The sequence below is a fragment of the Brassica oleracea genome, chromosome C9 (genome assembly GCF_000695525.1).
Source record: "Brassica oleracea var. oleracea cultivar TO1000 chromosome C9, BOL, whole genome shotgun sequence".
Lineage (NCBI taxonomy): Eukaryota > Viridiplantae > Streptophyta > Magnoliopsida > Brassicales > Brassicaceae > Brassica > Brassica oleracea.
Window position 1 is genome coordinate 41,340,624 of NC_027756.1, and position 22,892 is coordinate 41,363,515.

At 39.2% G+C, this 22,892-nt stretch overlaps 8 protein-coding genes across 12 annotated transcripts; 5 read left to right on the forward strand and 3 right to left on the reverse strand.

Moving 5' to 3' along the window:
* The first annotated feature begins 1,165 nt into the window (after nt 1–1,165).
* LOC106317799 (protein NETWORKED 4A-like) lies at nt 1,166–3,575 on the forward strand. Of its 2 annotated transcripts, none has more exons than XM_013755572.1 (4): nt 1,166–1,285; nt 1,400–1,502; nt 1,597–1,711; nt 1,820–3,575. In XM_013755572.1, the coding sequence occupies exons 2-4, from the start codon at nt 1,488–1,490 to the stop codon at nt 3,358–3,360; spliced, it is 1,671 nt and encodes a 556-aa protein (XP_013611026.1). In that variant the 5' UTR covers nt 1,166–1,285; nt 1,400–1,487; the 3' UTR covers nt 3,361–3,575. The 2 variants fall into 2 exon arrangements, with proteins under 2 accessions (XP_013611026.1, XP_013611027.1); XM_013755573.1 differs by having other exon boundaries at nt 1,456–1,502.
* LOC106317800 (malate dehydrogenase [NADP], chloroplastic) lies at nt 3,515–5,986 on the reverse strand. The gene is made up of 11 exons (XM_013755574.1): nt 5,724–5,986; nt 5,547–5,640; nt 5,340–5,426; nt 4,920–5,257; nt 4,681–4,846; nt 4,497–4,598; nt 4,286–4,408; nt 4,136–4,204; nt 3,997–4,065; nt 3,862–3,915; nt 3,515–3,780 (listed from the first exon to the last, which is right to left on the reverse strand). The coding sequence occupies exons 1-11, from the start codon at nt 5,891–5,893 to the stop codon at nt 3,724–3,726; spliced, it is 1,329 nt and encodes a 442-aa protein (XP_013611028.1). The 5' UTR covers nt 5,894–5,986; the 3' UTR covers nt 3,515–3,723.
* Nucleotides 5,987–6,113: 127 nt separating this feature from the next.
* Nucleotides 6,114–8,204, forward strand: LOC106317801. The gene is made up of 4 exons (XM_013755575.1): nt 6,114–7,265; nt 7,356–7,537; nt 7,661–7,724; nt 7,806–8,204. Exons 1-4 carry the CDS (start codon nt 6,225–6,227, stop codon nt 7,842–7,844), a joined length of 1,326 nt encoding a protein of 441 aa, XP_013611029.1. The 5' UTR covers nt 6,114–6,224; the 3' UTR covers nt 7,845–8,204.
* Nucleotides 8,205–8,439: 235 nt separating this feature from the next.
* Nucleotides 8,440–11,284, forward strand: LOC106317798 (probable serine/threonine-protein kinase WNK4). 4 transcript variants are annotated; one of them, XM_013755570.1, is made up of 8 exons: nt 8,440–8,639; nt 8,940–9,090; nt 9,166–9,431; nt 9,509–9,732; nt 9,815–9,972; nt 10,042–10,330; nt 10,403–10,696; nt 10,786–11,284. In XM_013755570.1, exons 2-8 carry the CDS (start codon nt 9,031–9,033, stop codon nt 11,163–11,165), a joined length of 1,671 nt encoding a protein of 556 aa, XP_013611024.1. In that variant the 5' UTR covers nt 8,440–8,639; nt 8,940–9,030; the 3' UTR covers nt 11,166–11,284. The 4 variants fall into 4 exon arrangements, with proteins under 4 accessions (XP_013611024.1, XP_013611022.1, XP_013611021.1 ...); XM_013755568.1 differs by having other exon boundaries at nt 8,943–9,090; XM_013755567.1 differs by having other exon boundaries at nt 8,440–9,090.
* Nucleotides 11,189–12,460, reverse strand: LOC106317802 (transcription repressor OFP3-like). Its single transcript, XM_013755576.1, has one exon. It carries the CDS (start codon nt 12,320–12,322, stop codon nt 11,282–11,284), a length of 1,041 nt encoding a protein of 346 aa, XP_013611030.1. The 5' UTR covers nt 12,323–12,460; the 3' UTR covers nt 11,189–11,281.
* Nucleotides 12,461–13,216: 756 nt separating this feature from the next.
* Nucleotides 13,217–16,444, forward strand: LOC106318196. The gene is made up of 12 exons (XM_013756073.1): nt 13,217–13,305; nt 13,476–14,084; nt 14,171–14,289; nt 14,375–14,494; nt 14,594–14,681; nt 14,809–14,900; nt 14,972–15,076; nt 15,189–15,298; nt 15,376–15,463; nt 15,567–15,602; nt 15,706–15,823; nt 15,912–16,444. Exons 2-11 carry the CDS (start codon nt 13,508–13,510, stop codon nt 15,787–15,789), a joined length of 1,419 nt encoding a protein of 472 aa, XP_013611527.1. The 5' UTR covers nt 13,217–13,305; nt 13,476–13,507; the 3' UTR covers nt 15,790–15,823; nt 15,912–16,444.
* On the forward strand, nt 16,369–16,952 carry LOC106318198. The gene is made up of 2 exons (XM_013756075.1): nt 16,369–16,619; nt 16,694–16,952. The coding sequence occupies exons 1-2, from the start codon at nt 16,458–16,460 to the stop codon at nt 16,793–16,795; spliced, it is 264 nt and encodes an 87-aa protein (XP_013611529.1). The 5' UTR covers nt 16,369–16,457; the 3' UTR covers nt 16,796–16,952.
* A 105-nt stretch (nt 16,953–17,057) lies between these two features.
* Nucleotides 17,058–19,277, reverse strand: LOC106318197 (CBL-interacting serine/threonine-protein kinase 10). Its single transcript, XM_013756074.1, has 2 exons — nt 19,100–19,277; nt 17,058–18,733 (listed from the first exon to the last, which is right to left on the reverse strand). The coding sequence occupies exon 2, from the start codon at nt 18,545–18,547 to the stop codon at nt 17,159–17,161; it is 1,389 nt and encodes a 462-aa protein (XP_013611528.1). The 5' UTR covers nt 18,548–18,733; nt 19,100–19,277; the 3' UTR covers nt 17,058–17,158.
* Nucleotides 19,278–22,892: the final 3,615 nt, after the last annotated feature.

A 22,892-nucleotide genomic window follows, 5' to 3' on the forward strand; every position in this document is an offset into this window, starting at 1 on the left:
CATTTACAGTTTTACATTTATTTTTCTTGCTCTTACGACCTTTTCGATTTTTTAGATCTTACAACTTTATAGATTCTTATGAAAAATATCTGCGTGCTTTTTGTTTGAATATGAGTAATCTCCTTAAATTTAGGAATCCACATCACACAATTCCACTAGTATAAAGTTTTTAATTGATAGTTATAGTATTCAATTTTGAAAAAAATAGTTTAAGTGAAATAAATTAACTATAGGTATTAAAGATTGTTTTACATGTTTTCTAGTGTATAACTCATCAAAGAAGTTTGTTAAAGTTTATAGTTATCAAATAATTTTTTCAAACCAGGTTTTCTTTTAAAAAATAATTGAAATGTTGTACCGGATGGACCAAAATAATCTAATATTTTTGAATTTTTGTTCTATGATTCTTACAGTAATTAAAATAACAAGATTTGACTAAAACAGAAGAAAAAGATTTGCAAGATAGTATTCTCTATTCATTAACTAAAATTTTCAAATAATCTGAATCTAGCAGTTATAGTGGATTATACATGTAAGTAGCTAAATTTATTTCAAATGATTGTAATGAGTTGTGTGTGTGGCTGTCAGCAGTTAGAACTTTGAATGTGCTGACGCATCATAATAAAATAAATTATTTAAATTACAAAACATGTAATGTCTAATGCATTATGAAATGAAAAGCTAAGTGGAGCGCCACAAAAATATAATTTTGTGTTGGCCTTTTGATATTACTCCCCTAAACCCTGAAAAAGTGTTCGTTTTGCATTAAGAATTAAAAAAAACTCCAGATTTTTAGACAAAAAAGGTAATTTAAAATATTCAGCGTCTGCAAAAATTGATATTTTGACTGCGCAATTCAACTTCAAGTATGTGTGAGAATGGCAACATAATACTAAAATAAATAGTCTTAGATGACCATTTCTTTTATTAATCAGTCGGTTTGATTAGTGGGGGGAGAGAGGTCAAAATACAACCCTTAATCCCTATTATATGAACCTCTTGTATCTTCTCCACATGGACAGTATGGAATTAGTCCCAAAGATTACGTAACTAAATACATAAAAATTTTACAGACAGACAACCAATCACTTGGCCACGTTTTATTGCTAAATACTTTGTCCGCAATATCTGTTGTCTTGAAAGGTAATAAGTGTATAAAATCTTCTGACTTTAAATTATTTTTTTTTTCAACAATCTGAAAAAGCCTCATTGCATCATCAATCATCATCTCCCTCTCTGCTTAACCTCCCTTGCAAGCCTCACAACATCTTCTACTTCTTGTCAGGTTCTGTTCCTTGTCCTTTTCTCTGTATAAGTATTTGCAAATTCTCGATTCTTTTGAGGGGAAAAGGAATAAAAGAGACCGACGTTTTTTTTTTTGGTATTATTTGTCTTTCAGAAAAAGAAGTCGTCTTTTCACATTGTATCTCATGATTGTCTCTTGTGTGCTTCCAGCTTTCTCATAGGGTCCATCGATTTTTGCAGCCATGGATTATGATCTGGTAAACATCCAAAAAAAAAACAAAAAGAAGAAGATTTTGTCTTTCTTTTTTTTCTTATAACAAGAATCAATTCTCATATCTTGATTTTTGCTAGGTTCGTTCCAAGAAGAGTAGTATCAAGAGAGCAGAATCCACCAAATCACATCTATGGTGGTGGGATAGTCATATCGGCCTCAAGAACTCAAAGTGGCTCGAGAACAATCTCGATGGTGAGTAGTCTATTGTCCTGTTAAATCATGTGTTCATTAGCTTCTTAAGCTTACAAAGTTAGGTGGATAGTCTTTTTCATAATCATGAATGTTTATTGTGTGGTTCAGAGATGGACAGGAGCGTGAAACGGATGGTGAAGTTAATAGAAGAAGATGCAGATTCATTCGCCAAGAAGGCAGAGATGTACTACCAAAAGAGACCTGAGCTTCTCACCCTCGTCGACGAGTTTCACCGTATGTACCGTTCTCTAGCCGAGCGTTACGAGAACATCACCGGAGAGCTGAGGAAAACCTCTCCCTTAGAGCTTCAGTCACAGGGCTCTGGCTTCTCTGACGTCTCCTCCTCTGACATCACCGCTGAGCTTAATAGGTTAAGCCGCCCTCCTTCTCGCCGTGCTCCTGGCTTTGACTACTTCCTTGGCTCTGGAGGAGGACTTCCCTCATCTGATGTTTATCATAATAAAGATGGAGATGATTCTGCTTCTGTTACAGATTCTGAACTTGAGTCTGATGATTCTTCTTCTGTGACTAATTACCCTGGCTATGCGAGCGTTGGCTCTGACTTTCAGTATTTGACTAAAAGGGTAGCTGATCTTGATCTTGAGCTGCGTGAGGCTAAGGAGAGAGTGAGGATGCAGCTTGAAGGAAACACTGAGAGCTTGATGATGACAAGGGTGAAGAGTGAGTTCGTTGATTATCCTGCCAAACTCGCTGCTTGCGAGCAGGAACTGAGAGATGCAAACGAGAAGATACAAAACTCAGAAGACCAAGTCTACATGTTAAAGAGCCAGCTCGCTAGATACTTGCCACCAGAGTTGGATGATGAAGAGGCCTTAGCTTCAACACAAGACGTGGACGTCGACGTTGAGACTTTGTCCGAAGAGCTGAGGATCACAACCCTGAGGCTTAGGGAGGCGGAGAAAGAGAACGGTATCATGAGAAGAGAAGTTGAGAGGAGCAGGTGCGATGACGCAAAGCTCAAGAGCCTGCAAAGCCTGCTTGACTCGGCTCAGAAAGAGATCGCGGCGTGGAAAAGCAAGTCAACTGCGGATAGAAGAGAGGTTGCGAAGCTGCAAGATAGAGTCTCCATGATGAAACATAGTTTAGCAGGTAGAGATCATGAGATCAGGGATCTGAAGACGGCTCTGTCTGACGCGGAAGAGAAGATATTCCCGGAGAAGGCACAGGTGAAAGCCGAGATAGCCAAGCTGTTGGAGGAGAAAACACATAGAGATGAGCAGTTTAAGTTGCTGGAAGCGCAAGTGCGTTATCTTGAAGACGAGATAAGAAGAGTGGCTAATGAGAAATTGGAAGAGGAGGAAAGGCTGAAGGGAGAGATTGAAGTGCTGAATGTGGATAAGGAAGAGAAAGAGAGATGCTTAGAGACGGTAACTAAAAAAGTGAGCGAGCTAGAGTCAGAGATGAGTCAGCTTGGAAATGAAATGAAAGCAAAAGAGAGTAGGAGTGTAGAGATGGAAAAGGAGGTGGAGAAGCAGAGGAGGGAGGTAGAAGAAGTAGCAGAAGAGAAGAGGGAAGTGATAAGACAACTCTGTTCGTCACTTGTTTACTACAAAGACGAGTGTAAGAGACTACGCGATGACTTTTCAGCGCATCGACCAAGAAGACCATCCTCTATTCTAGCTTCTTAATTATGATGTATAGCATATATACACATTGTAACTTTTGTTCTGTGTTTACTATTTTACATATAGAAAGCTGTTTTGGGTTTGGTTTGGTGAAAAGAAAAAGAGAAGCTTAAAAGATTTGGGAACAGTTTGGGTTTGATATTAGATATGCATTACATAGTTTGTGTGCTTGGAACTAAAATAAAGCAGATGACATTTTAAAGTGGTTACAAACGCTACTGTTTATGACCTTTGGTGCATTGCTCACATACATATATAAATAAGAGTTTCATTCACTTATTCAGACCAATCAACATGAGTAATATGGGTGTGCCCTGTACAGCTTAACACCCAGAAGAGAGTGCTTACTTGAGACGCTCACCAAAATCAAACTTCACCAGGAAGCATAGTATCTACCGGGCCAAGATCACAGAAGGCGATGCCCTGAAACATACATACATGAAGCAACTAAGGTTAGCTTCTATTAAAACAGGTTTTATTTGAATAGACAAGACTGATACATACGCCTCCAGTGAGGTGTGCAACACATTGCTTCTCAGCTAACAGTTCTGCTTCCGACTGCAATGTTTTCATGTCTCAGTTTTACTTCTGGCAGTTAAACACAAAACCCACAAAACACTAACTTTAAGAAGGCAATACCTTGGCGATTCGTTTACGAAGGTAGTCATCAATTTCTACATCCTTGACAAGTTCATAATCTCCATCTCCCTGGAAACAAACACAATTTTAATAATTGCCACTAGAGAAAAGATTCTTAAGTATTAAGGATAGAACATACCTTTGACCGGCATGGCATGCTGAAAACGAGGTCCTCAGCAATACCATAAGGATTTCCATTTGTATACACCAAAACAAAAAAAATCCTATCAAAGTCTGAACCAATCTATCTTGTTGTTATCAAAATGAGAGTAAAAAAAAAAGATGGTACCCCAGTGGAAAACCAGTCACCCTCAGGAGTAGGAGTTACAAGGGACTTTATAGCATCAACAATGGAAACAGCTGTAGAAGCAGCAGAAGAACGACCCCATTTCTGAATTAGTAAGCCACCTCTCTGTAAACACAAACGCAAAAGCAACTTACTCAGCCAATAGTGTTATCTCCCTTAAATCATCATAATATCAGAGGAAACGACATGTTACCTTCTGGACACTCTCAGTGAATCCCTCTTCTAACCATTTGTGATCTGAAATAACCTCCTTCACCGGCAGTCCATTGATTCTTGCATTCAAGAAGTCTGGCACCTGTTTCACCTCTAGAAAATAAAAGAAACATCCAAAGAGATAGAGAAACAACGAACGACATTTAGAGCAAGTAAAGGCAAACCTGAGTCGTTGAGTGGTTTCCCCATATGGTCATATTAGAGACTTTGTCATAGAAGACACCAGCTTTAAGAGCAAGCTGGCATTTGGCCCTATTCTCATCCAACCTCGTGAGGGCATGGAAGTTCTTTGCAGGAATGTTGGGAGCATTCTTAAGACAAATCAAGGCACTGAATAGAAGAGATAATGAGTACACAAAAGTATACATAAGATGTTGAGCGTTGATTAAGAGATGTAGCTTACTTGGTGTTGCAAGGATTCCCTACTACAAGGACCTTGACATTAGGAGAAGCAACTGCGTTAAGAGCTTTTCCCTGCTCAGCAAATATCTGTCCATTGATGTCCAACAATGCAGCACGTTCCATTCCGGGGCCTCGAGGCTTTGCACCAATCAGAAGAGCCCACTCCACATCTTGGAACACTTCGTATGGATCTGTTCCTATATCAACTTCTCTCAACAAGGGGAACAAGGAATCCTCGAGTTCCATTGCAACGCCTTCTAGGGCTTGAATTGATCTCTCTGATCCGAGAAGTTTCAAAGCAATGGGTTGGTCTGGTCCAAACACTGCACCTGAAGCAAGCTACATCCAGAATATGCAAAGGTTACAAAAGATAAAAAGATTAACGACCAATGATTAGTATGTAATAAACAAGATAACTTACTTTGAAGAGAAGGTGGTTAGATATCATTCCTGCAGCACCTGAAACTGCAATACTGATCATCTTCTTCCATGACTTCGTCTCCTCTTCCTGCAAACACACACACACACATTGTAACATTCAAAATCAAAGAATATTGCAGATTTATACCAAAACAGTTATACATATACAAATCATTATTTACTGAAACAGAGAGAAAGTAAAGATTACAGCTTTAAGGTCATAGGTGAGGCAGAACACTCCATAACACTCTTTCTTCGTCTTCACCGACCCATTATCTTGAACCGCTACAGGGGCTTGGTTACTTTAACCATAGATTCAAAAAACAAGCTTCTGATCAGATAAAGGTTGAAACTTTAATAGAGCGAAAACAAATCAGAGACTCACTTCTGAGAAACAGAGCATGAGATTTTGGAGGTGGAAGTTGCGTGGAGAGGTGGAAGAAGAAGATGGCGAAACTGGTTTGAAAGATGCAACTTGGAGGAGAGGCGAAGCTGAGACGACGAGTTGAGAAACGGCGATGTCGTTTTGGGGGTTGTAAGCTCTGCCATGGCCATTATCGCACAGACAGACACAAACTGTGGAGAAGAGAGAGAGAGAGAGAGCGCGCCAAGTCAGAGAGATCGAATGAATGAGGATTGGCGAATCCGTGGATAAGGCTCGGGTAACGACACTTGTCAATTATTTGCCATCGAATATCATCTTTGACTTCAGGCCCATCTTAAGGCCCAACTTAAGGCCCATTATACATTAATCTGAAACCGTTCGGTATTCCGACAAATATCTGAAACCGCTGCTCGGAGCTATTCATCTTCTCCGTTCGATTTGCAAACTTTCATCTTTGGGAAGCAAACAAAAGGTGCAATTTTGATCGCAAAAGTTTCAATAATGGAGATTATCGACAAATGGGTTGCTGAATTTTTGATCCGTTGTCAACACAATCCTAGGGTTTCCCCTACTAACCTGCTCTCAGCGCTGAGATTTGGAGATTCCGGCGATTGCTTAAAGCTCAAGGTATCTTCTGTTTTGCTGGACTTATCTGATTCGTTGACCCGAGGTAGTGTCGACGAGGGAACGCTTGACCTACTCGAGATTCTTGAGAAGCTTCTGTTGCAGCAGCGTTCGGTTATTACGGAGTCTCACAAGTCTGCTTATTGCTGGACGGCTGCTGAGTGCACGCTTAGGTTCATGTGGCCGTTGGATCCTTTGGATGGTTTGTTCACCGACGCTCTTGAGAGGATATGGACGAAAAGGATTGGGTTTTTGAAGGAGAATGGGAGCGGTTTGGTGAGCGATGAGTTGTTGAAATGGGAGACTGATCTGAAGAAGGCTGTTGAGGATCCTGAGATGTATCAGCGGATTCGAGAGAGTAACATTAGGTACACTGCCATCTCCTTTCTCAATCAGCTTCTTAAAGAGCAGAGGGGGCTACTTGGGAGTTCCTCTCTTGAGTCAGTAGCTCAAAGGAGGTTTCGTAAGCGCAAGGCTGAGAACAATGTAGAGGGTGATGGTGTTCGCGGCAATGAAGTTCCAAATGCTGTTGATGAAAGCACTAGGCGTTTGGCGAGTGACAACACTGAGCGTGGAACCTGTGAAGGAGATAACGAGAATAGGAACAATAGAGATGTTGACGGAGTGGGATGTCCGGAGAATGATGGGATTGATAAGGTCAATGAACAACTTGCAGCAGAGGAGGAAGGGACAATGGGTTCACAAGAACAGGAACATGAGTCAAGTCTTGATAAGGGGGACAAAATGGCTGCCCGGGAGCTGAAGGATTATTTGTTGGAGATTCAACGACAAATCGACCCTTCCACTAGGCAAGTGCAAGAACCTAACAATGCATTCGACCACTCCGTCAATGTCACTCCTCAGCCTTCAAAGGTTAACAGGACTGGAACAAGCGGTCAAGACCATATTGAAACGCCGGTCAGTGTTAGTGAATTTTCCTTCAAGATGATCTCTAACCTTCTTTTTCTTTGGTTGATGAAAACTTGTGGTTTAATTGTGAAACAACAGGATAATGCAAGTGAGAAAGGTTCGAGTAGTCAGGGAACATGGTCTGGAAGAGTTCGGCCTCGTCTATCTAGCCCCGTACCTTTGAATGTATCCCCGTTGAAGAAGACAAATTCCCCTGTCAGAAGGCCAAAGAAGTTCTGGACGCCTGAAGAAGTGGAAGCTCTGAGGGCAGGAGTAAAAGAGTACGCAGCACTCTTTGCCAAGTCCCTTACTCTATTATCAATAGTCAATGCTGATACATCTTGATCTTGGCGCACTTTACACGTTTATAACATTGTCAATTTGTTGTTGTTGTCGTTGTGAAGGTATGGTAAATCATGGAAAGATATAAAGAATGCAAACCCTGCAGTATTCGCAGAGAGGACTGAGGTGAGCACATCCTTTGTTTACATTTATACTCTTTAGTTATATGGGAAAGCGTGAGTGATATAAATGATTGTAACTTGGTAGGTGGATTTGAAGGACAAATGGAGGAACTTAGTTCGGTAGAGGTAAAAAGTTTTGGTTGCGCTATGGGTTTGACTTGCTATAGAGTTTTGCCTGCGTGACATATCAACTGTGGAGAGGTTGGTCAAGAAATGGTCTTTACACATATTGTGTAGTGAATGAGCAGAATAGAATGATATGCTCGTGGGACAATTCTAGCTGCAACCTTTGTTGTAGTCATTGTCAAACTTATACGGCTGTTCTTGTTTGGGATATGTTCCATCCTTATCTTCATTTTACTACCATCTTTGTCTCTCTATCTCTACTTTTACACGTGTCAAGTAACCGTCAAACCACAACAAAACAGTAGTCAAATATGCATAAACATATCCATTTTGATTTATGATTGCCAACATTCTGACCTTCCTTTTAGACAAAGCTAACTAACAGATGAACAAATATATTGGTTCAATGCATATTTGTTGTCTTATACTTGTTTACTACAGAACCCTGAACTGCATGAGGCCTGAAGGAAGTCGCCGCCAACAAAAAAAATCAAATGTTCAACGGTGATGTCACTATCACTCTATTCTCTTCCACCTCTTTCTCATGTTCCCCACTTATGTTCTGAAGACTTTCCCCTTTTTTCTTGTCGTTTTCATTTTTTTCCTTTAGTTTCAATACATTGCATTTGTAGTTTCCACCAAACTAATAATGGGTTCCATTAAATCGTTCGAGCAGTTTCCTCCAGCAACAAAACTCTTACCTTCCCCAGTATCGCGTTTCCAATAAACACCACACTTTCTTAACTCTTATCATCTTTGCTATTGTATCTGTGGTTGACAAAATAAACCTAGGGTATATTCTGTTTCTTCTTTAGCATATTTACCTATTTAATTTTTTTCAAAATGATGCACGTTTGATGGTTTTTGTCAATGCTATGGCTTGAGTATCTTTTATTAGCAACGAAGATTTGTCAAAGCTTTGTGTGTGTTTTTTCTTATTTATGTTTTACAATTGGGTCAATAAAAATAAAATGATTATCTGTAATACATGTGATGCAAGCAACGTTGAGGCTATTGTATTTTTTTCATTATATTATGTGATTAAGGCCACGTACTGTTCAACGTATTATCTGCTGACGCTTCTTTGATGAAGTAGAATAAGAAGTAATAGGACGACTTTTGGGATCCAGATATAGCTCATCCTCTCAAAAAATTTGGGAGAATCAATCTAGTTTTGGTCAACCATGAACATGAATCAAGTTTCAGAGTATGTGGAAACCGATCCGACTGGTCGCTATGGACGTGTAAGTAGGGAGACTTACTCTTATGTCCACGAATCAATACCTTTTTTGTAACACTTGGTTTTTATGCTGGAACAGTTTGCTGAAGTTCTTGGAAGGGGAGCTATGAAAACAGTGTACAAAGCTATCGACGAGATGCTGGGGATAGAAGTAGCGTGGAGCCAGGTGAAGCTAAAAGAGGTTCTACGTTCTTCTGTTGATCTACAGAGGCTCTACTCAGAGGTTCATCTTCTCAGCACTCTAAACCACAAATCTATCATTCGTTTCTACACTTCCTGGATCGATGTTCATTCCCATACTCTCAACTTCATCACCGAGTTGTTCACTTCTGGGACTCTCCGACAGTAATCCTCTTACACCTTTAAAAAATATTTAATCAAAACTTTTATTTGTATGAAAACTTGTCCCTTTTCTTGTGTAGATACAAAAACAAGTACTTGCGGATAGATATTCGAGCAATCAAGTCGTGGGCTCGGCAGATCTTGGAAGGGCTTGTTTATCTCCACGGCCACGACCCTCCTGTGATCCATAGAGACCTCAAGTGTGATAACATCTTTGTTAATGGCCATCTTGGTCAAGTCAAAATAGGCGATCTTGGTCTTGCAAGAATGCTCCGGGACTGCCACGCTGCCACTAGTGTCATCGGTATGTAGTAGCAAAACTCATTTGCCCTCACTTGTACAGATCCTTTGCTTAGTAGACCACTTTGTGCTTCTTTTTCACCTAGGCACTCCTGAGTTCATGGCTCCAGAACTATACGAGGAGAACTATAATGAACTCATTGACGTTTATTCCTTTGGTATGTGCTTTTTGGAGATGATCACCTCTGAGTTCCCTTATAGTGAATGCAACAATCCAGCGCAGATTTACAAGAAAGTTGTCGCGGTATGTCTTAATATCTGTGTGAGAATATTGATGAAGCTACCTCAGTTGAACTAATGTGTTCTTTTCCAGGGAAAGCTACCAGGAGCCTTTTATAGAGTTGAAGACATCGAGGCACAGAGATTCATCGGGAAGTGCCTTGTGCCTGCCTCAAAGAGAGTATCAGCAAGAGAACTATTGCAAGATCCGTTTCTCGCATCTGACGAGTCATGGATGGTGTACGCAAGTGGTGCTAGGAATCTGAAGCCCTTCTTGAACGAGAATGAAATGGATAGACTGAAGTTGGAAGAGGATGAAACTGGGGAGGTGGACTTTGAAGATAACAAAATCTATCTGAAACTACCAATCGCAAATGAAAATGGTAAACATATGACTGAGCTGATTAAGCTGATCATTTAGTTATTCGGTTGCTTAATTGTTTCTTGTTTTTCAGGACTGGCGAAGAATGTTTCCTTCTGCTTTGACATCATGAATGATACTTCTATAGATGTTGCAACGGAGATGGTGAAAGAACTTGAGATCACAGAATGGGATCCGGTGGAGATTGCTAAAATGATTGATGGAGAGATCTCTTCTTTGGTCCCTGGTTGGAGGTCCGAGGAAGATGATGAATCTCTTCATGATTATCATACTCCTTTTCACTCTTCTTCCTCGCCTTCATCCTCTCGAGCTTCACTCTCTAACTATATGGCTCCAGGCCGTCAAGATTGGCTACAAGGTATGGAAAGTAAACACCAGATCCAACATCTGTAGTGTGTGATTCATATGTTTATACAAAAAAAAGTTTTTTGAGAGAGAAAAAATTAAAAACTGCAGATGATGAGACGTATTCTCAGAGTTCTTCAAATTCAGGGTCTTACTCCAACCTCAACTACATATCTGTAGATGAGCACATCTCCTCCCAACCTACTGCTATGAACAGAACTCACAACGTGACAAGGTTTTGCCCTGAAGAAAGCTACCATCTTCATTCAGGACAAGCCAGCATCTATGCAGCTTCTTCTAGTTCAAGTAACTTGAGACTGGCATCAGACAACCGCGTGCTCACGAGGAACCGCTCGCTTGTAGACGTGAATCGGTCGCTGGTGGAAGAAGCTAGAAAAAGAAGGTTGATCAAAACTGTTGGAGACGTTGAGAACGTTGGGTTTCAGTCGCCTTATGCTGTTTCCAGGAAGCCAAGGAGCTCAAGGCGCTAAGCTTCTCTCACTTTTTATTCATGTAATGTCTATAGTAATAATGCGGATAAACAAACTTGCTGGTTTCAAAATGTAAAAAGGTTACATGTGTGTTTCAATAAAGTTGCCTTTTGGTTTTACATAGAGCGAGTCAAATGAAACCATGTTTTCTCGAAGGCTTTGATGATTGTGTCGTGATACTCGCTTGAGTTCAGAGAAAGGTAACATGCAAGAAGATCTTCCAGGTCTTTCTGTTCCTTCATCTTGTTCTCCACGATCATCTCAACCATGGATTCTCTGAAGTCTTTTTCTGGATCCACTGAAGTCAAAACTATAGCGAAACTCTCTGCTGTTTCATTCTTCATCATTGGTTGTGGGGACGTTCTTCCCTTTGTCTTCTTTCTGGCGATCCTTGGTGAATTAGCTCGAATCCTTATACCTGTTGAACCAGCTTTCGGTTTCTTCAGTTTCTGCTGTCTCTTTATTTCAAGAGGTGGTTTCTTTATAGTCTCAGACAAGTCAGGACTAGAGTTGTATGTGACTGAAGGATCTTCAGAAACTTGCTTCTTCACAGAATGGTTGTTCTTGACGTCAACTGAATGAGATTCAAGATAGTCTTGGTCAGAAGGAGATGATGACAGAGGATCTGACGAGCTTCCAACGGTGGAATCAGAGACTGCATTTGCAGAGGATGGTTTAGAGCGATGATCCCGAGAAGAAGTGAGAGAAGGCTCTACAATGTTTGCATTTGCAGAGAATGACTTGGAGCGATGATCCCGAGAAGAAGTGAGAGAAGGCTCAAGAATGATTGCATTTGAAGAGGTTGGTTTAGAGCGATGATTACGAGAAGTGGTGAGAGGGACATGAGGGTTGAAGGAGGAGGAAGAGGAAGAGAGCTTGAGCCTAGAGGAAGGCTTGTAAACGGTCTTACGTTTGAGTTTTCTCTTGAAAGGAGATTTTGGTGGCGGTGAAGAAGAGCCTTGAGGGTGATAAGGAGATGAAGAAAGACGAAGAGTGTTTCTTGAGGAAGAAGCATCAGTGGAGAGGCGTTTGGGAGAAGAAGGAAGGTGTTTTCTGCTACTTCTGCTCATGCCTTTGAGCTTATAGAGCCATGAGGGAGGCATCATGTCTGAAAATCTGAACTTGTGAGTCCCCATTTTCTGATTCATCTCTTTCATTTTTCTCACAAGACTTTTGAACTCTTGTCAATAAAAAATAACAAGGACAAAAGCAATGAGAAGTAAAAGAGAGGGTTCAGTTTGGGGTCCACTCTCTCTTTCTTTAACTCTTGTTTTGTCTCTTTCAGAACAGATAAGAAAAAGAACAAAACAAAAAAGTAGTTTCTTAATCAAAAGGGGGGTTTTTACTTAAATTTCGCTCCTTGAAGCATTCAAAAAGCTAAGAGTGGCTTCCATGTCAAGACTCATTCCCATAAACAACAAAGCATTTCTTTTGAAATGACAGTCATTATTTGTCTGTCCCCCAAATGACATCTATCTCCTTAATTCACAATCCATAATCTTGTAAAAGAAGCAAACAAAAAGAACTTATTTATGACAATGTTTAAGAAAAAAAAAAAACACTCTAGGTAACGGTTTTATACAGGATTAGCGTCTAAACTAGCGTTTGTTGCCATCTATAAAACATCGATTTTACGGACATAAGACAGTTAATCTAGTGGCTAAATTTCGGATTAACTCGTTAAAATATAAGAATTGCATGTCAAAATTTTTGTTAGCAATGTTCTATTTTTTCGAAGAAGAGTTAAATTACATAGCATATGGATCTCATCATAGAAAAATATATAAGTCTATTGGCCAAACTAAAGTTATATCAAACAGCTAAAGTTAACTTAACACTGATCGGATCCGGTAATCATGGATCCCACAAATTACATAACGTGAACTCCACACTCTTCCATAATGACGCTAACGTATGATGTGAATTTATCAACAAATACATTCTCACTCAACAATCCATTATAGGCCCAACAAAAGCCCATTATAACTGAAAACTAGTAAACAAGGTCAAACAAAAGCCCAATAAGAGACATCTAACTCCAAAACCCTCAGAGCATATCAACAGCTAAACCCTGAAATCCCCATTTCTTCCTAAACCATCCAAGCTTCTCTGATCGCGTTCGTCGCACAAATCCGCAAAGGTTTCACCTTTTCGCTTTGTTTCAGTCATATTTGCGCATTCCTATTTAGTGTAGACCGGAAACGATTGTGTTTATGTTGTGATGGTTCTGGGTTCCTCTCCATTTCAATCTCTGGTAGTTTTCTCTCTTGCTCAAGTGTTGATGGCATTAGGGTTTGTCCCAATTTGCAGGTGGATAAAGTTTGTATCTCTGCAGTTGCTCAATGGCTTTTGATCAAAAGCTCAAGAAAAGGCTGAAGCTTTCATCTCTCAAATCTAATTCTTCTTACAAAGGAAGCAGTAGATCCAGTCCTCGCCGAAGTGATGATGATGATGACACAACCCCTCGGAATAGTAGTAAAACTAAGTTTTCGTATGTGAAGAAGAAGAGGGTCTACGCCACTAAGGCTGAGCTCACTGAGCATCATAACCATGTGAACGAAGTTCCACGTACGATGTGGGCTGCTTCAAAGACAAAGCAAAGGTCTAGTTCTAGTTTAAAGACCACTAATGATGCTGCAAAAGCGGCTAGAGGGATGTTGAAAACAAAGTCACCGAGGGGAGATGATGGAACTCGAAAGCAAACTTATCGGAAGAGAGATGATTTGGATAAAAATGGGGATGTGAGCCGGAGGAAAAGCTCTGATGTGCCGTCTTATAAGGCTAAGAAGCAGGCATTTGCAGAGAAGAAAGACGATGGTTTAGATAGTCAGGAGAATCAGCCAAGGAAGAGAAAGAGGATACGTCTTGATCCCTATGATACCTCGAATAAGAGAATAGATGATGATGTCGTTCTTGATGGTTAGTTAGCTCTTTGTGCTTCTTCACTAGAATCTGTTTCACATCGTGCATCTCCTAACTTGCTGTTTCTTTATCCTTTTTTTCAGTAAGCCGTAAAGAAAAGAAGAAGAACGATAAAGAGAAGAAGAGTGTAGAACTGTCGCAAAATGCACAGTTTCGTGCAATTCAGCCTAGTCAGTCGATCCTTTCCTATGTGGAAGAAAATGTAATTTACAGGTTTTTTGTGGTATCTTACATAATCTTCATATACATATTCATTACCTGGCTTGTAACATACATTTTAACGGCAGCTGCTGGGACGTAGACGCTTGACTGAGCTAAAGAAGGCTGGCTACAACACAGAGCTTCCTGCTCCCTTAGATAATATCCCTCAGTCTACCAGCACTGAGAGAGAGCGTATAGAAGAAAGTGTATGTTCATATTCCTCATGCTCTGTCTCTAAGACCTAAAGAGTATAGATTGCCTTTGCTATAACCTAGTAAGCTAATGTCGTAATTGCCTGTTTGCAGTTATTTAGGAATAAGTTGGAATTCTTTGCTGCTGCAAATGTTTCATCGTCATTTCCACCTCCTGATGTACCTGAGATTGCATTTGCAGGTAATGTATTTAAATTGTTATTCCCACCAGTACCATAGGATCATTAGGAGTATGCATGTTTAGTTACATTAGACAAGACAAAACTTTAGTAAAAGGTGGAGCTATTTGGTGTCTCAACTTTGATCAGGAAGGTCAAATGTTGGCAAATCTTCGCTGCTAAATGCTCTTACCAGACAGTGGGGTGTTGTAAGGACATCTGACAAACCAGGACTGACTCAGGTATTCCCTCTTTCCGAGTATCACTCCCTTGTACGGCTTAACATATTTCTGTGGCTTTTTGTTCACGGCAGACCATCAATTTTTTCGACCTTGGTCCGAAGGTTCGCCTTGTTGATTTACCAGGCTACGGTTTTGCCTATGCAAAAGATGAAGTTAAGGAAGCTTGGGAAGATCTTGTGAGTATCATCTGCCTCTGACTAGAATTCATTATGTTGATTTTGCGTGCTCAAGTTTGTGTGTTACCAAACAGTTCAATGATTATAATATGTTTAACACTGATCGATGCAGGTAAAGGAATATGTCTCAACAAGAAGTAGTCTTAAACGGGTGTGTCTTCTTGTTGACACCAAATGGGGCATGAAGCCAAGAGACCAGGAGCTTATTAATCTGATGGAGAGGTAAAACAATTGTTGCTGCTCTTAATCATCTCTGTTTATAAAGGCAAGTGTCCTGATAGTTGAAAACTGAACCGCAGATCGAATACAAAGTATCAGATAGTCTTAACCAAGACAGATGTTGTTTTTCCAATGGATGTGGCACGTCGAGCAATGCAAATCGAAGAGGTCTTACTTACTATGCTCTAAATGTATTATAAGGAATGGATACAAAAGACTTGTTTATTCTCTGCTTATACTAATATATTTATTTTTTCTTAAAAAAATGCAGAAGTTGAAGGCAAACAGATCAATTGTCCAGCCTCTGGTATGCATTTATATGACTTAGCAAGTTTGCGATTGCATCTCTATGGCTGCACAACAAGATAAGACCTAGGAAGGAAGTGGTTTAATGTTATAATGAATTACAGATGATGGTGAGCTCAAGGTCAGGAGCTGGCATAGGAAGCTTAAGAACTGCACTTGCTAAAATTGCCAAGTTTGCAAAGTTCTAGGTTCTCAAAGCAAGAAAACAATCCTCAAAGCCAGGTCAGGCTTGTCTCTGACGCCTCTTCATAGTTAAATAATGTTCAAACAATGTCAACTTTCCCAATAAATACTTGCGTTTGTTCAACAGGGGCAGAGAAGAACATACTTTTGATGGCAGAGGAAGTCGAAATGATAGGATAAAGCGGAAGAATGGTGAATGGTTGTGATGAAGAACCAACTAAAGTTAGTGAAAAATGTCAACAAATCACTTTGGTTTTTTTATCTATTTCTTTACTATCTACTTGTATGTTAAATGCATTAGCACTAAGATAACAATTAAGCATAAAAGTGGTGTCTCACGTTCTTACAGATTAGGTTGCCAAAACCACTCACTTTTTCAGCAAATGGAATAAACTCAACTTCAATTTAATAAAAGATAAATAAACAGTGATGATGTGACGATCAGCCATCTAAAGGTGTTTATTAGGTGAATATTGAAATATTGGAGATAACTTTCGGGAGTGGCCTACCTACTTTGACACTTCTTCAACCTCTCCCTTTGAATTTTTCTTACCCTCTCTCTCTCTCTCTCTCTCTCTAGTCTTCATCAACTCCTCTTTCTTTCTCTCTCCTCATCGTCTTTCATATCAACTGGAGAAAAGCAAAATCAAGAGAGGAGAAAGAAGAAAGAGAGATGTGTCCGTTAAGGCTGATCCTCATATTCTTGTCGGCGACTCTTGCTGGCTTCTTTGTCCTCAAGAAGCTCAACACTTCCTACGACGATCCTCTCGCCGACCCTCTCGCCGAAGCTGATCCCGTCGACGCTGACTCTGACTCTAACTCCAGATTCTCTAAGGTCTCTTCTTCTTCTTTTGCCTCTGATCCTCATTCTCTCTATTTTGGATTAATATGGGTTTCTCTCACTTTCAGGTGGGAACGGCAATGAAGTCTGGATTTTGGACATGCGTTGACATGGCAAGTGGCCGCTATCTCTGGAACCATCTCTGTTCCAATTCCGACAAGTCTTCTTGAGTTCTCTTACTCTCTCTCTCTCTGTCTCTATCTCCATTGTCTGTAATTGTCTAATTGTTGCAATGGACAACGCCAAAATCGCATATTGTCTCTGTACTATAATTACAGATCTCGTCTTCACCACTAAATTTCAATAAAGCCGAGTCTTTTATCAGTTTCTAGCTCTCTTTATATCTGAATTCACTTCAGTGATTCGACCAGATGATGATAAAGTACTTTTTCTCAAGCAATTAAAAGTTCTCAACTCTCAATGCTTTGTCAATGAGTTCTGGAAACGACTTTATTATATGCAGGAAACTCATTTACTGTACGTTTAACATCAGAGTTAAGACGAACTTGAAAGATAACAAAAGATTCTCAAAACTACAATCGTTCTTCTTCTTCCTGTTGTTGATGTTGTTCGGTCTCTTGGTTTGAATCAGGAATTAACTGCTCATCTTTGTCGCTCTGCCAAACCCACACAATATCTGCAAGAGCAGGCCTAAGATCCTCTTTCACTAATTTCTGATACTCTAGAGTATCTCCGTTAGATTTCTTCATTTCCACCATATGAAACGTCGGCGTCACTTGGAATATCTCCGCATCCATCGATAGTTTTCCTTTTCTTCCCTCCTTCGAAGTTTCTAATTTGAACAGACCCGCTTCTCGTTTTCTTATGCTCAGTTTCAATCGTTGCGCCACCTCCTCCAGCTTAGATATGATCACCGAAGCAGGTTTCTGGGATGTGAATCTAGATTCTCGCTTGTCGTACACATCTCCAAACAGTCCTGTCAGATCAAACCCAGCAGACGACGCAATTATATCAAACGCATTTATACTTGTAGGCTGGTCTGTATTGTTTCCCTCCGTGACCCTTCCTCCGTTCTCGCTTGGACCTGCAGCACTAGCTTCCAGGGGATTAGTCTCTCTGACTCGTTTCTCCATCTTCTTCTGTTTCATGTGTAAACCTTTTCTGAACCAAGAACTCTCCCTGATTTTTGCGATGGTAATTCTAGTTTCAGGGTTAGGGTCCAGCATCTTACACAACAGCCTCCGTACTTCTGGAGCGAACCAGCTTGGGGCCTTAAAATCTCCTTTTCCTATCTTCCTGTACATCTCCATCAGGTTAGAGTCATGGAAAGGGAGATAACCAGCCAACAGAACAAACAAAACTACTCCACAAGACCAAATATCTGCCTTTGTCCCATCATAGCCTTTTCGGTTGATCACTTCAGGAGCAACATACGCAGGCGTGCCACAAGTTGTGTGGAGGAGACCATCCTGTCTCTTGCAATCAGCGAGAGCACTTAACCCGAAATCAGAAACCTTGAGATTCTCATTGTCATCAAGCAACAGATTCTCGGGCTTTATGTCACGATGATACACTTGCCTGCTGTGGCAAAAATCAACGGCGTTGATAAGCTGATGAAAGTATTTCCAAGCAACATCGTCTCTCAGCTTCCCTTTGGCAACCTTGTTGAAGAGCTCCCCACCTTTGCAATACTCCATAACGAAGTAGATCCTCGTTTTCGTAGCCATGACCTCGTATAGCTCCACAACGTTAGGGTGTTTAGCAATCCGCATGACAGATATCTCTCGCTTGATCTGCTCCATGAGGCCAACTTTCATAACCTTATCCTTGTCGATCATCTTGATGGCAACGCTCTGGTTAGTATGAACACTCCTTCCATAATACACCTTGGCAAAAGTACCTTGACCCAACAACCTCCCGACTTCATACTTATCGGTCAAGACACTCGGCTTGTTTTCCATCTAATTCACACAATTATACAAGCAGAACTACTAGCTCCAGTTAGCTCAGAATGTGTGCTAGCTCGTGCAACTAATGCCCTAGTGACAGGACACATCTTCCAGCATAGCTGAGTCTATTTCAAAGCAAGAGAGTGCTGGTTAGATTGGCGTAGCGGTATGAATGCACCCAGCTCTGGGAATCTGAGCCTGTGGAAGTAAAATGAACAAAGAGCCATGAGATCTCGTTGCTCATAAAAATGGGAACTTTTCCAATTTCACGAGTAATCCTTTCACCAAACAGAAGGAATAATTGAAAAGCTGATAATATTGAAGATAAGCCGACGGAGAAAGAATGATCATCAAATCAATATTCGAAACGCTAATCCACACAGAAACAAAATCACAAGCTCCCCCCAACTCTAAAGCCCTAAACCAGATATACCGTTTTATCTGTTACCGCATTTCCTATATATATCAGCAATTGGAAAACCCTAAAATTCAACATGTAATCGACAATTCGCACGGAGAATACAATCAATCGATCAAACAAATTATGATTTTAAGGAGAATCACCTCAGATTGAAGGAGAATAAATCGAGGGATCTTGAAGAGCAGATCTCTCTATCCGCCTCTGACTCTCCCTTCACGCGACTCCTTCTCTTCCTTGTTTCTCTCTCTGCTTCTTTTTTTTTTTTTTTTTTTTTTTGAAGAAAAGATGAAAATGAAAATGAAAATGAAAATGAAGCTAAACGTCATTGGCGGCGGTCCATTGGAATATTAAAAAAAAAAAAAAACTAATGGTTAATTAGGCTGAGAGGCCACTTGTCTCCTTCTGTGCCTTGCCCCACCTCTCTCCCATTCGCCAACTTTGCTTTTCATCCAATGGCTCTCCTTTTGCCACCCTATTTATTCATTATTGAATTTATCATTCTCATGTAAAACAAAAATACCAATTATATACTGATTGGGTTGGGTGTAGCTAAGCCTGGGATGAATTGGGTATCCGGGTAATTTTAAGGTATCCGGATCCAGATCTTTATCCGGCGGATCCATAATTTTACTATTTTTATCCGGATCCGGGGTTTTCGGATATCCGGGTGTCGGATATCTTTCTAAAAATTGTAATATCCAGTGGATATCCGGATCCGGATTTGGATCCTTAAAATAAATAAATAAAATATTAATATATAAAAAAATATTAAAAATAATTTAAAAATAAATGATACATTTTTTTTAGCTGTTACAAAACTTGTCGATGTTTTTAAAATTTATGGGTAAGATGTTTAAGTAGTTTGTGTTAGCTATATATGCTTTTTTAAATGCTACAAAATAGGTTATCAGGCTAACTTAATCATTATTTGTTTACGCTCTATATTTTTTACGGTTAATCATTATTGTATCATATGTAAACTAATAAGTTACATCTGCCATATGTTTTACGTGCTAAATAAAATATTACATTTAGATCATTGCTTTTGTTATATGATAATGATAATTTTATAATAAACAAGTTATCCGCTAACAATTTATATAACTTCTTGAGTTAAAGCTTAGTGTTAAACTTCCTTTGTACAAAATAGTTGTGTTCATATGATACATAGTTTGTTAGATGTTTCATAATAGGTTAACATGATAATTTAATGTTTAGCATATACATGTTTAGTTAGATGATATCAAACATGTTAGACGCTTTTTAAAATGGGTGGTGAGATGTCCAAAACTATTGCCCTTAGCTGATACATGGTACAAAATAGGTTACGTTTTAACTTAATCGTTATCTATGTAATTTATGTTGCAATCCTTAGTTCTCCCATTGATTTTTCAGTTTCAGAAATTTAATTGTAAAATAAATAACTTGGGAGAAAAATCTATAGTCGTTTGAATTGATATCCCAGAAAACATGTTTGGAGGTTTGGCTTTCTTTGAATCCATGATTCACTGTCATACATGGTGCTTCAAACATCATTGTTATTGATGTGATGGTGACGATGACGAATTGAGAAGGAGAAGAGGAGATTAGCAAAAGATTGATGTTAAAAATGAAGCAAACAATGATTACTGGGATTTAGAAAGAAGAATGAATTATTTGGAGAAAATTTTTGTTTTCACTAAAGATTATAAATGGGATAGGAAGAGATCAATCGGGAATAAAAAGAAGAGAAAATGGCAGGAATGAAGAATAGGGAAAGAAAGAGAAATAAGCTGAGTTTAGGGCAGAGGTAAAACGATCATTTTATGTGTATATTGCTACAAAAATTGGAGGTTTTCATGCATTTAGGGTAGTTTCCTAATTTTTGTTGTTTTTGTGTATATACATCAGATTATCTCAAAAACAAATACTGATTGAATGTAGCCATGTAAGACCTGGCCGACGTAAATGATCGACATTTTTGAGATTTCTCGAAAAAATAATAATAAATTTTTTGAACTTTAAAATATAACAAAAACTGTGGCCGTCAAGAGAGAACATAGAGATTTTTTTTAGTTTCAAGCCGATGGTCGGAGGTTTCTATAACTTTGTCATCGGCTTGTTTGATTCATTTTGTTTTTATTTCTTTGATTTGATTTACTTTCCGTTACTTAGTTTGTTGAATTGTCAAATATGTTTTAAATCTGAGAAAGTTTTTTATTGTTCATTTGTATGTTTCTGGAAAGCCAAAAAATCCGGTTCAGTTGAACCGTTTAGAAAAGGTAATTGACACATCTACTGCGGATGGTGGCGACGGGTCTTACCGGCTTCAATCGTTGATGGTTCTTCATGTGATAAGGATGAAGTTCTTGTTACAAACTATGGTTACTTCAAAATGTAATCTGTTTGACTTTATTATTATCAGTAGAGCAATATAAAGATTTGTCTTGTTTCGGTGGCTCATACTGGAATATTAAAAAGAGAGTGATAATTGTTCTCAATTCAGTTTGAAGCATTGTATTTTTGGATTAATACGAAGAGATTCAATTATTCTAGAAGTAAATATAAAGTTTTTATATGAAAAATTTTTAGTCATCCATACGCAAAATAAATGTGTTAGTTTACTGTTGATCTCTACTGATATATCTATTTTCTACTTTTGTTTTGCTAGTTTTTATTGTTTAGAACTGCTTGCATAGACTAACCTATGCATTTTTGTAAAACAGGATGATTTGTATAAAAGAAAATTAATAAACAATAAACCCTAAATGCAAATGTTAAAGCATTTTTGATTAAACGTATTTTCGAAAAGTGGTAGCATTTCGAGTAATTTCTCTTAGGAATATGATTATGGTTTATACACTAAGATTAGGCTTTTCTAATTAGGATTTTCAGTTTTATTTACTATAAATACTTATGATGCACGACTTTGTAACTCAGCCCATTCATCATTTGTGCAAGAAAATCGTGTATCATTTATATGTTATCCCTTGTTTGTCCGTTAACACTTTAAATACACAAAAAAGAATCGTCATAAGTGTTATTCAGAGGTACAAACGGGGTTACATTCGCTAAACTGTTGAACTCTAAATAACATAAGATATTTCACAGTCTTTGTGTGAAGATCATCAAGCGTGTAAAAGCTCTAGGAATTCGCCCTCATCCATCTTTGATATTTTTGGGATGAGATTTCAAACCAAGACCGCACATGATGTATCAAAGCTCTTTGAGCTTGACTGAACACGTATCATCTTGGGATGATCCCCAACCGTCTGAAAAATATTGTGACATAGCGGATCATATGGATGCAGACTGTCGTACACGGTTGACTACGGGGGCACGTGCCCCCTACTACTTTAAAAAAAATATTATATATTGTTACGATTCAATCTTATTGCGTTCTTAGTCGATTCGATACGTTGTATGTTTGTTATGCGATTGAACCGAATGCAAAGAAAATTTGTTTGCCCAGTTCACTTGCGCTACATCTGGGGGGAGGTTCTTGCTCCCAATCCACTAAGCTTTGATTGCAGTTTACAATACAAGCTTATACAAGATTCTATCAATAGCTAACTTCGAATCTTGTTGTTTCAAGATACGTATCTTATCTTGAGTTGAAGAGAGCTCAATACGAGCTACCGGATTGTACCACTGCAACTCAGCACTCGCCGGAGGATTCACTGAAGAAGACGATTGCTTTCTCTCTACAGCTCTCTTCTCTCAGCTCCAAGACGAAGGCAGGTTGTTACTAATTGTTGTAACTACCAGAACGATGACGTCTTATGTATTCTCAGTCATTGGGCTTAATCTAATTCACCAGCCTAGTAACCCTGAAGCCCACGAGATATACCATAAGTGTTGGATCGGGTTTATACATGAAGCCCACAATTCTCCACCTTGTATGAAGCCGACATAACTCATTTTCGGACAGCAACTCGAAACCCTAGCGAAGCTCTG